This window comes from Carcharhinus amblyrhynchos, chromosome 5 (genome assembly GCF_965287045.1).
Source record: "Carcharhinus amblyrhynchos chromosome 5, sCarAmb.v2.hapA, whole genome shotgun sequence".
Taxonomy (NCBI): Eukaryota; Metazoa; Chordata; class Chondrichthyes; order Carcharhiniformes; family Carcharhinidae; genus Carcharhinus; species Carcharhinus amblyrhynchos.
Window position 1 is genome coordinate 2,667,121 of NC_137328.1, and position 10,991 is coordinate 2,678,111.

The 10,991-nt window shown below is 46.9% G+C and overlaps 1 protein-coding gene across 2 annotated transcripts; it reads left to right on the forward strand.

The window, feature by feature from the left end:
• Positions 1 to 914: 914 nt before the first annotated feature.
• On the forward strand, positions 915 to 7,916 carry LOC145342837 (Krueppel-like factor 4). 2 transcript variants are annotated; one of them, XM_080188326.1, is made up of 5 exons: positions 917 to 1,230; positions 2,102 to 2,225; positions 2,535 to 3,237; positions 3,340 to 3,498; positions 6,987 to 7,915. In XM_080188326.1, exons 1-5 carry the CDS (start codon positions 1,226 to 1,228, stop codon positions 7,160 to 7,162), a joined length of 1,167 nt encoding a protein of 388 aa, XP_080044452.1. In that variant the 5' UTR covers positions 917 to 1,225; the 3' UTR covers positions 7,163 to 7,915. The 2 variants fall into 2 exon arrangements, with proteins under 2 accessions (XP_080044453.1, XP_080044452.1); XM_080188327.1 differs by lacking the exon at positions 2,102 to 2,225 and having other exon boundaries at positions 915 to 1,230; positions 6,987 to 7,916.
• The last annotated feature ends 3,075 nt before the right edge of the window (positions 7,917 to 10,991 follow it).

A 10,991-nucleotide genomic window follows, 5' to 3' on the forward strand; every position in this document is an offset into this window, starting at 1 on the left:
CACAGAGGTCCCTCTTTAATTTTAACATGGAGATGTATCAGTAATAAATTAACATCAAAGGAAACTGTACCGTGACAGAAACGTCAAAGAAATTTCAGTTTAATGGAAGCAAGTTGTTGTTTTTTTCATTATTATGTTTTCAGCATCCGCATTCAGAAAGATCTCAGACACAACCCAGAATAATGTTACGTTGGCCGGCGCATACGTTTGGAAATTTGCAAAGCTGCACAATATTGTCCAGTGGACCGAGAGACTGACTAGCTCTTGAAGACAAAAAAAGAAAGAAAATGCGAAAAAAAATTAAGTAAAAAGCAAGGATTCAAGCAAAACCCTTAGGGGAGAGTAGAGAAAATGCATCTAAAACACTGCAAACGCAACCATCTCAGCCAGAAAAGTTTCTGAAAAGTTTGAAAAAAGTTTGGAAAGTTAGAAAAGTTTATAAAGTTGGAAAAGTTTATAAAGTTAGAAAAGTTTATAAAGTTGTTAGAAAAGTTTACAAAATTAGAAAAGTTTGCAGATACAAATGTAAACAGATAGGAGTTATTTTTTTTTGCAGAAGGAAGCCGCTTTTGAAAAGGGGGCAAGCTTTTGAATGATTGTGTTTTTGGTGGGGGGATGGGGGTACTTTGTGTTATTTATCCTAAACAGCTTGTTGCTAGTAAGCTGCCAGTGCTGTGCCCGGGTACACACACACACAGTGGGCAGGGCACCTCCTGTTGCTACTGTTTTGCTCCCAAATAGTTACGAGTTGGGCTTCCGGCTCCGCGTCACGGTGACGCCAGCGGGGCGGTGCATTGTGACGTCGCGGTCCCCGCCCAATCGGCGGCCTCCGCCCTCCCGCCATTCCAGCAAATTGGTTATTTTTGTTGCCTCGGCGCCATGGCAACGGCCAAGGGGGGCGGGTCCTTGGAGATTTCATAAGGCAAGGGCGGTGTAGGCTGGAGCTGACACTCACTCAACTCCCTCCCTCTGCCTCAGCCTGCTCCCTCACTACCCGGGGGGGGGAAAGGACACTGCCGGAGCGCCAGCAGCAGCAGCAGCGGGCACGGATTGCTGCCTCCCCGCCCTGAATGTCCAGCCTGCTCCCTGTACACACACACACACCCGGACTAAAGGCAGGGCCACGCCGCCTCCAGCAACAACACACTCCATGCTCCAGCCCAGCCCAGCGCAGCTGCTGCTTCCCCCGGACCCAGAGGCTTTCTAACCCGCCAACGCGACTTTAATGAGGTAGGTTTCTCTCCCATCCCCTCCCCAACTTTCTTTTCAGTGATAAAGGTGAATGAAACAGGAGTGTGATCTCCACCCCCGTCCCCCCCCCCTCCGGCGGCTCACTCAGCAAGTGTCCCGGAACCCCGGGATGTACTGGAGGAGACAGACTGACAAGGGGATGGGGGAGAGACTTTGACAAGGGAATAGGGGAGAGAGAGACTTTGACAAGGGAATAGGGGAGAGAGAGACTTTGACAAGGGAATAGGGGAGAGAGAGACTTTGACAAGGGAATGGGGAGAGAGAGACTTTGACAAGGGAATGGGGAGAGAGAGACTTTGACAAGGGAATGGGGAGAGAGAGACTTTGACAAGGGAATGGGGGAGAGAGAGACTTTGACAAGGGAATGGGGGAGAGAGAGACTTTGACAAGGGAATGGGGGAGAGAGAGACTTTGACAAGGGAATGGGGGAGAGAGAGACTTTGACAAGGGAATAGGGGAGAGAGACTTTGACAAGGGAATAGGGGAGCGAGAGACTTTGACAAGGGAATAGGGGAGCGAGAGACTTTGACAAGGGAACAGGGGAGAGAGAGACTTTGACAAGAGAATAGGGAGAGAGAGACTTTGACAAGAGAATAGGGAAAGAGACTTTGACAAGAGAATAGGGAAAGAGACTTTGACAAGGGAATGGGGGAGAGAGAGACTTTGACAAGGGAATGGGGGAGAGAGAGACTTTGACAAGGGAATGGGGGAGAGAGAGACTTTGACAAGGGAATGGGGAGAGACTTTGACAAGGGAACAGGGAGAGACTTTGACAAGGGAACAGGGGAGAGAGACTTTGACAAGGGGCTGGGGGAGAGAGTCTCTCTGATGTGCCTGTTGTTCTGTGCAGGCGGCCTCACACTGAGTTGGACATGGCTCTCAGCGGGACGGTTCTCCCCCCCATAAATACATTCGCCACCGGCTCCAGCGACAGGAGTGTGGACAGGTCAGCGGGACAACACACTGCGTGCACTGTAAGTAGAGGCAGCTCACAGTTCCTCCTATCCCGCACTCCCTTCACCCCGGTTCCCACTCGGAGTTAAACTTTGTGCAAGTGCTGCGCTGCTCCTCACTGTTTGAGTGGAATGGGATAGGGATATTGCTGTCTGAGAATGGGGAGAATTGGGCAATGTTTGTGCCGTGTATTCGTTTTATTTGTTTGGACTGGACAGGATTTCTCTCGGGGATTCTGGAGCCTGCTAATAACTGGCTTGGGTGCGTGTGGAGCGATATTTAAAAGTCCAATGGAGCTAAAACTGTGTCTCTCTCTCTCTCTCTTCCAGAGGTGGAAGGAAGAAATGGCAAGCTTTCGGAGATCCGCCGAGCCGGAGGGTCAGAATTTGGGATTCCGGAGGGAAGATGAGGAGCTGAGCGAACTGTTGGATTTGGACTTTATTCTGTCCAACACCATGAACTCGGAGTCCGGCGGCAGCTTCCAGTGCCCTGTGTCCAGCTCCCAGTGCAGTGGCGGGGACATGTACCACCACCGGGACTCTGCCGGCTGTTACAACCTGACGGACATCGGGCCGCCGAGCGCGGGCAGTTTCGTGGCCGAGCTGCTGAGGCCGGACCTGGACCCCAGCTACTGCCACCTCAGCAGCCTGCAGGGCCGGTTCGTGGTGAGGACAGCGGCCGAGGCGGGGGACTACAGCCTGGCCAAGGCGTCGCCGGGCATGGAGGCTCCCCTGGGCCAGCCGCCGCAGGGCTGCCGCAAGATCAAGCAGGAGACGCTGAGCCTGAGCCCGCCGGCCCCCTCCCCGAGGACACTGGGGCGTGGGGGGGTGCCGGGGGACAGCGGGCAGAGGCAGGGCTGCCGGGGGCGGCCGCCCCAGCCCCACCCCCCCTCCTCCTCCTCCTTCCCCGGCAGGGTGCCCTCCGAGGACATGCTGAGCCGCCAGTGCCGCTCCTCCAGCCAGCTGCAGGGCTTACCCCCCCCCCCTGCCAACTTCCCCCACTTCCCGGAGCAGCCGCCCATCCACTACCCAGGTCAGTCTCTTCTTAATTCTTTGAAGATCCATTAAAAGTTTCGGCAGTCAGGTTGAAGGAACATTGCTTGACCCTCCGCTCCCCTCCCTTCTCCACCTCTAGAGCTACTGCCCTCGGCCTTCACTCAGGAGGAAAAGCCGCGGAGGGGCCGCCGGTCGTGGCCCAGGAAGCGGGTCGCCACCCACACGTGTGACTATGCGGGCTGCGGGAAGACCTACACCAAAAGCTCCCACCTCAAGGCACACCTGCGGACACACACAGGTACCCCTCACCTCCCTCCCTTCCTCCTGACTTTGCTGCTTGTGTCTTGGGGCAGGTGGGGCAGCCTCCTGTCTGCCCTGCTGTCGGATCAGCCAAGGATGGATAGACCAAAAGAGAAAATGCTGGAAAATCTCAGCAGGTCTGGCAGCATCTGTAAGGAGACAAAAGAGCTGACGTTTCGAGTCCAGATGACCCCTCTGTCAAACCCAAAAGGCATAGCAAATGGAAGATATTTACACTGTAGGGCGAGGCCAGACCACAAACTCTCCTTTATTTCGAAATAAATCTTATTTCTCTCTCTCTCCCATGCAAATATTGATCCCACGTGAAGTGCCGGTGAAAACATCTATGTTGTGATCCATAATAACGCCAAAGCTATGCGGGTTAGGTGGATTGGCCAGGCTAAATTGTTCCTCGCTGTCAGGGGGGTTAGCAGGGTAAATAGGTGGAGTTTACAGAAATGGATTGTTGTCGGTGCAGACAAGATGGGCTGAATGGCCTCCTTCTACACTGTAGGGATTGTATCATTCTATAATTAGTTCTGAGTGAAAACATTCGCCTCTGTTCCTGTGTAAACTAAGCCCAGTGCTGGCATGGACATTTGGGCCAAATGGCCTCCTGTTCTGTAGCTTTTCCATGGTTCTATGTTGTTTACTGAGACCCCACAATCTCCTTTCTCCGTCTTTAGAAACCATATTCCCCATTTCCCATTGAATATCTGTCTGACTCTTTCACAATTGAAGGCAAAATATTAATTCCAAAATGTAATTTTAAAATAAATCTTCCCCCCAGTATCCCGTGCACATGATTTGACTTTACTCTGAGGTGTGAGGTGTTCCCATTCAATACTCCTGGGGTTTAAGTGAAAGTTCTGTACAAAGGTTAGGAATTACACCACATTGGGTGAGACCGCACCGAGCCACTGTGTACCGTTTTGGTCTCCTAATTTAAGAAAGTTATGTTCGCGTTGGAAACAGTCCAGAAAAGGCTCACCAGGCTGATTCTTGGGACAAAGGAGTTGTTTTATGAGGGAAAGGTCTATATTCATTGGAGTTTAGAAGAATGAGAGGAAATTTTATGGAAACATGTAAGATCCTAACAGAGATTAATGACCAGAAAGCAGAGTGAGGATAAATGAGTGTTTTTCTGGTTGGCGATCAGTGACTGTGGTGGTCTGTCTCGGGGATCAGCTTTGGGACCACATTGTTTACAATTTACATAGATAATTTGGAGTTGGGGACCAAGTGTAGTGTGTCAAAGTTTGCAGATAACACTAAGATGAGTGGTAGATCAAAGTGTGCAGAGGACACTGAATGGCTGCAAAGGGATATAGATAGTCTAAGTGAGTAGGCGAGGGTCTGGTAGATGGAGTACGATGTTGGTAAATATGCAATCATCCATTTTGGGAGGAATAACAGTAAAATGGACTATTATCTAAATGGCGAAAATTGCACATGCTGCGGTGCAGAGGGACCTGGGTGTCCTTGTGCAGGAATCTCAAGGAGTTGGTTTGCAGGTGCAGCAGGTAATTAAGAAAGCAAATAGAATTTTGTCCTTCATTGCTACAGGGATGGAGTTTAAAAACAGTGAGGTTATGTTGCAGCTGTATAAGGGGCTGTTGAGGCCACACCTGGAGTACTGTGTACAGTTTTGGTCTCCTTACTTGAGAAAGGATATGCTGGTACTGGAGGGGATGCAGAGGAGATTCACTAGGTTGATTTTGGGGTTGAGGAGAGGGTTGGTTTATGAGGAGAGACTGAGTAGATTGGGGCTATACTCATTGGAATTCAGAAGAATGAGGGGAAATCTTATAGAAACATATCAGATTATGAAGGGAATAGATGAGATAGAAGCAGGAAGGTTGTTTCCATTGGCGGGTGAAACCAGAACTAGGGAACATGGCCCCAAAATAAGGGGGAGCAGGTTTAGGACTGAGTTGAGGAGAAATTTCTTCACCCAGAGCGTTGTGAATCTGTGGAATTCCCTGCCCAGTGAAGCAGTTGAGGCTACCTCATTGAATGCTTTCAAGGCAAGGATAGATAAATTTTGAACAGTAAAGGAATTAAGGGTTATGGTGAGTGGGCGGGTAAGTAGAGCTGAGTCCATGGAAAGGTCAGCCATGATCTTATTGACTGGGGGAGCAGACTCGAGGGGCCAGATGGCCTACTCCTGCTCCTAGTTCTTATGTTAACGTGAGAGGCTTTGACAGGTGGATGCTGAGAGTATGTTTCCCCTCTCGGGGGAATCTAGAACTAGCAGACACAGTTTCAGAATAAGGGGGTCTCTCATCTAAGGAGATGGAGTCATCGGCTGGAATGTTATGGCCATTCATGGCAGTGGGATTTTCCCATGCCGCTGCAGGGAACACAGATTTGGCTGAACACCGGGTTCTCCGACCTCATCGCAGCAGGAGTGTGGTGTGAACGGCTGATAAGATTGCACCCATAGAGATTTACAGCACAGAAAGAGACCTATCAGCCCATCATGTCTGCACCGCCCATCAAGCACCTATCTATTCTAATCCTATTTTCCAGCATTAGGTCCATAGCCTTCTAAGCTGTGGCATTTCAAGTGCTAATCTAAATGCTTCTTAAATGTTGAGAGTTTCCACCTTTACCACTCTTCCAGGCAGCGAGTTCCAGATTCCCATCACCCTCTTTCCTGAAATTCCCTGTAAACCTTCGGCTCCTTATCTTTTACCTAGTCCCCCTGAGATGATGAGGAATTCCTTTTTCTCTGAGGGGTATTTGTAAAGTACTCTTTCTCAGAGAGCAGTGATGCTGGGATATATTGGATATATTCAAGATGGAATTTGATAGATTTTTGATCTATAAGGAAGGCAAAGGATATGGGGATGGGGGCAGGGAAGTGGAGTTGAAAATCAGTTCACCATAATCTTATTGGATGGCAGAACCGGCTAGAAGGGTTGAATGGAGCTGGGTAAGACCAATTCCTTATGATGGTGTTCGAATCTTATGCTTGCAAAGCGTTCTGGTGCTGCATTCTCTGTTGGTGCAGACTAGATTGTAAATACCGGACAATTTAAAGGTGCCAGTGCAGGTGTTCATTTGGGGAAATGACAAAGATAGTGGAAGGAATTATTGGGCCGTCTTTGTGCGTGTGTCTGTGTGTTCTCACTCTACATAGAACATACTCTGTCTCTGTTGTCTTGCTATGTCTCTCTTGCTGTTGTTTCTGTGTTGTGCTCTGTCTCGCTCTGTGTTGTCTCTCTATGTCTGTCTGTCTGATGTCTCACTCTCTCTCACTGTCTCTCTCTCACTGCCCCCCCTCTCTCTCTGCCCCTCTGTCTTTCGCTCTGTGTGTCTCTCCCTCAGTCTCTGTATGTCTCTATGCGTGTGAGTGTCTCCCTCTCTCTCTGTATGTCTCTATGCGTGTTTGTCTCTGTCTTTCCCTCTCTCTGTCTCTTTTTGTCTCTCTCTCTCCAAACCGGCAATTTTGACTCATGGAGCTGTGTCTCCGTGTTCTAGGTGAGAAGCCCTATCACTGCGACTGGGAAGGCTGTGGTTGGAAATTCGCTCGCTCTGACGAGTTGACTCGACACTACAGGAAGCACACGGGCCACCGACCCTTCCAGTGCCACAAGTGTGACCGAGCCTTCTCCAGGTCTGACCATTTGGCTCTGCACATGAAGAGACACCTGTAGCCAAGCGAGCAAAAAGAAAAGCCAGCAAGAAACTGCTCCATGTCTACAACCTGTAAATAGAAAGAAAGTTGCCTTGTGTACTGTACCCTGCGGCCATGCAGAGGACTTTGACTTACCCCAGTAAGCCTATGGTCTGGAAGTGGAATCTCTTCGCTGGAGCGTTTGGCCCCAATGATCCTTGTCTGTAGCCACAGAAAGATTGGAGCTGGGGCAGGAGGTTGGAGAGAGAACAGGCTCCCTGCAAACATCCGTGAGCCTTCACAAACTCGCGGGATGATTTCACTTTCAATGCCATCAACTTTATGTTTCCTTTTTAAAAGGGGGAGTTCAGGTACATATATGTTTTTTTTAAAGAAGCCATATTGTGACGGTGCTCGCTGCCTACCTCTCAGAGGTACAGAAGCTGAAAGAAAACTATGCAACGATTCCTGCCACTGGATAACGCCAAGTTCAAGGTATTGCCAAAGATCAGGTAACGGTATCTCGTTCAAGTCGCTAAATATCATTCTGTGGTTGTGTGCAATAACTGTGTCATTCTATTGTATTCTATACTTCCAAAGGAACAAATTACATTTCTATATTATACTCTACACGATATTTTTATCTAATTTACATTTTATGTGACGGTTTTGTACATTTGTAAATAAGGAGTAACATTTTTTTCTGCCGTTTGGATTTTGAATATAGTGTTTCTTTTTGGAAAAAGAAAAAAGTAATAAAAGTTGAAAATGTCTGTATCTTAACTGCTGGGTGAAGCTGCTTTATTTTATTCTCAGAGTGTAGAGAGATCCTGGACAGAGACAAGGTGATAAGTAATTCAGTCTTTGTTTCTGAAAAAAGGAAGTGGCTTAGGCAATTAGGAGTTTTTTTTTCAGAGAGGGCGCCAGTAATTAGTGTTTCTGGGTTAAATCGATAACTTATTACGTGAAATGATCCCAATAATCGCGAGTTCCAGCCAGAGACAATTGTCTATGTCGCTATCAATCATGTCAGAATGAACTATCCTGTACAATGTTTAAACTGTCCGAAATCTATCTACATTTGTATATATTGTAAGTTAATACATGTTAAGATATTAAATCACTGGTCCATTATTACATACTAAACACATTCTTAAAAAAAACCTTGCCTTTCAATAGTGCTTTTCACAATCTCACCGTGTCCCAAAATGCTGCAAAGGCAATGAACAACTTTTTTTTTTGAAGTGTCCTAATCGACAAAGATCGGCAACTGATTTTCTGCACAGCAAGCTCCCACAGACACCAATAACAAAACTGTTTGCCTCGTGATGACGGTTCGCGAATAAATATTAGAGCCTCAGGGAGAACTTGGGATTTAATGGGATTGAGGGTTATAGATAGGCCTGGTAGGTATGGATATGATCGGTGCAACTTGTGGGCCGAAGGGCCGGTTTGTGCTGTAGTGTTTTATGTTCTAACTCCCCCGCTTGTCTTATATAGGGGAGGCAGGGGTGGCGTGCTAACATCACTGGGCTACTAATCCAGAGACCCAGGCTAATACACAGGTTCAAAACCCAATAAAGCAGCTAATTTGAATCTAATTTAATAAATCATTTGCCTCTCCCTGCACTGTAGGGTTTCTATGAGTTTATGATCAGCAAAGAGATATGGGCATGGGGAAGATTGTGGAGAAATGTGAAGTTATCCATTTCAGAAGGGTAGATGGAAAAGTAGAATCGTAGAGTTATAGAAGGACCGGCCCCAACTTGTCCCCTAAGCTAATCCCAATTGCCTGCATTTGGCCCATATCCCTCTATACCCATCATACCTATTTTCAAAAACAAATCATTTATGAATGGTGAGAATCTGGGAATTAGAGGATTTTGGCATATCTGAACACTGAAGTCTCACTACAATTGTATAGAAATAAAACCAGAAAGCATTGGAATGGCAAAGCTGATGCATTTCAACTTGAAGCTAAACATTAACTCTGTTTCCCTCTCCACAAATGCTGCCTGACCTGCTGAGTATTTCCAGTGTTTTTTGTTTGTATTTCAGGTTTTCAACATCTGTAGTATTTTGCTTTAGTATATTTGTACAGAACCTTGCTGAGACAGCAGCTGAGGTGCTATTGTTTCAGTCTCCCTCACTAAAAAAGGATATACCTACCTTAGATATAGTTTATTTATTTATTTGTCACAAGTAAGGCTTACATTAACACTGCAATAAGTTACTGTGAAATTCCCCAAGTTGTCACAGTCCAGCACCTGTTTGGGTCAATGCACCTAACCAACATATCTTTCAGATTGTGGGACGATACAAAGGGAACCCACGCAAGTGTGGGGAGAACGTGCAAACTCCACACAGACAGTGACCCAAAATCAGGAATTGAATGTGGGTGCCTGGCACTGTGAAGCATCAGTGCTAACCACTGTGCTACAGTGCCATGCTGTATAAATGTGCCAGGGTAAATTGATCCTAGTATTAGGGGATTAGCAGGGTAAATATGTGAGGTTATGGGAATAGGGCCTGGGTGGGATTGTGGTTGGTGCAGACTCAATGAGCTGAATGTCCTCCTGCACTGTAGGGATTCTATGATTCACAGGAATACAACAAAGACTGATTCCTGGATGAGGGAGTTGTCCAACAAGAAGAGATTGAGTAGATTAGGCCTATATTAACTGGAGTTCAGAAGAATGAGAGATTATTTTATAGAAACGCTAGGATGTTTCCCTAGTCTGGGGCATCCAAAACAAAGGAACACAGCCTCAGAATAAGAGGTCAGTCATTCAGGATTGAGATGAGGAATTGCAAATCCTTGGAATCTTTTAGCCCAGAGAGCTGTGGAGATTCTGTCCATAAGACATAAGGAAATAGGCCATTCAGCCCATCAATTTTTTTTCCTCCATTGAATGAGGTCACAGTTGTTCTGCTATAATCATCAACTTCATTCTCCCGCCTTAGCCCCACTTGTGGGGAGGCAGTGCTGTAGTGGTGTTGTCACCATCCATCTCATCAGTCCTTGAGTATGGGTGAATACATTTTTCACAACTAAGGGATTCAAGGGATGTGGGGATAGAGCAGAAATGTGGAGCTGAGGTAAAAGATCATCACCTTCTTGAATGGCGGAGCAAGCCCAAAGCATTGAATGCCTTCAGCTTCCAAGTTCTTATGTTCTTTTAACTAAAGGCTGAGATCTTTAACATTCACTCAAAATTACAATGGAAAACGTGCAAGAATAAGTTTGATGTACTATCTGGGGTTCGTTTAATTTCTGCCTGATGACTGGAACATTTCCTCTCTGTGGATTCAGCTTATGCAGGCTGCAATATCTGAAAGCTATTTAAAGATACACTTGTCCGAAGTGAGCCAAGGAGTTGGTGTGAGTAATCAGTTCAGTGATCTTAACAGAAAAATAGTGGGGGGGCGCGGGGGAGGAAAGTGGCATTCTTAATATTATCTTTTTATGCAAAGATGTAATATCACTGCAGCCAAATGGAAATTGCCTGATTTGATTGTCAATGTGCCAAGCGAGTGAGGCAGCTCTTGCAGAGGGCAGAACAGTTAATGTTTCAAAGTTAATGTACTCAACAAGCAATCAACCTAAACATCCTGACTGCTGCTCCACAGGTTCTGCCAGACCTGCTGAATATTTCCAGAATGATCAGATTATCATTTCACATGTCCAGCATCTGTGGTATTTTGAATTTTAGGGATCACCGGGTCAAGGAAGGCCCCACATATGCTCTTCCGACAAAGAGGACATTTTTTTACAAGTTAAATTTCCATCTGCATCGCTGAGAGAGCAGTGCTTTGCATGTGAGTTCCCGGTGGGCACTTGTGACATGACAAGCTGCAAATTAGAATCA

Coding starts and splice junctions, on each gene's coding strand:
- LOC145342837 (XM_080188326.1), top strand. Junction 2,226..2,534: donor GACAACACACTGCGTGCACT/GTAAGTAGAGGC, acceptor TCTCTCTTCCAG/AGGTGGAAGGAAGAAATGGC. Junction 3,499..6,986: donor ACACCTGCGGACACACACAG/GTACCCCTCACC, acceptor TCCGTGTTCTAG/GTGAGAAGCCCTATCACTGC.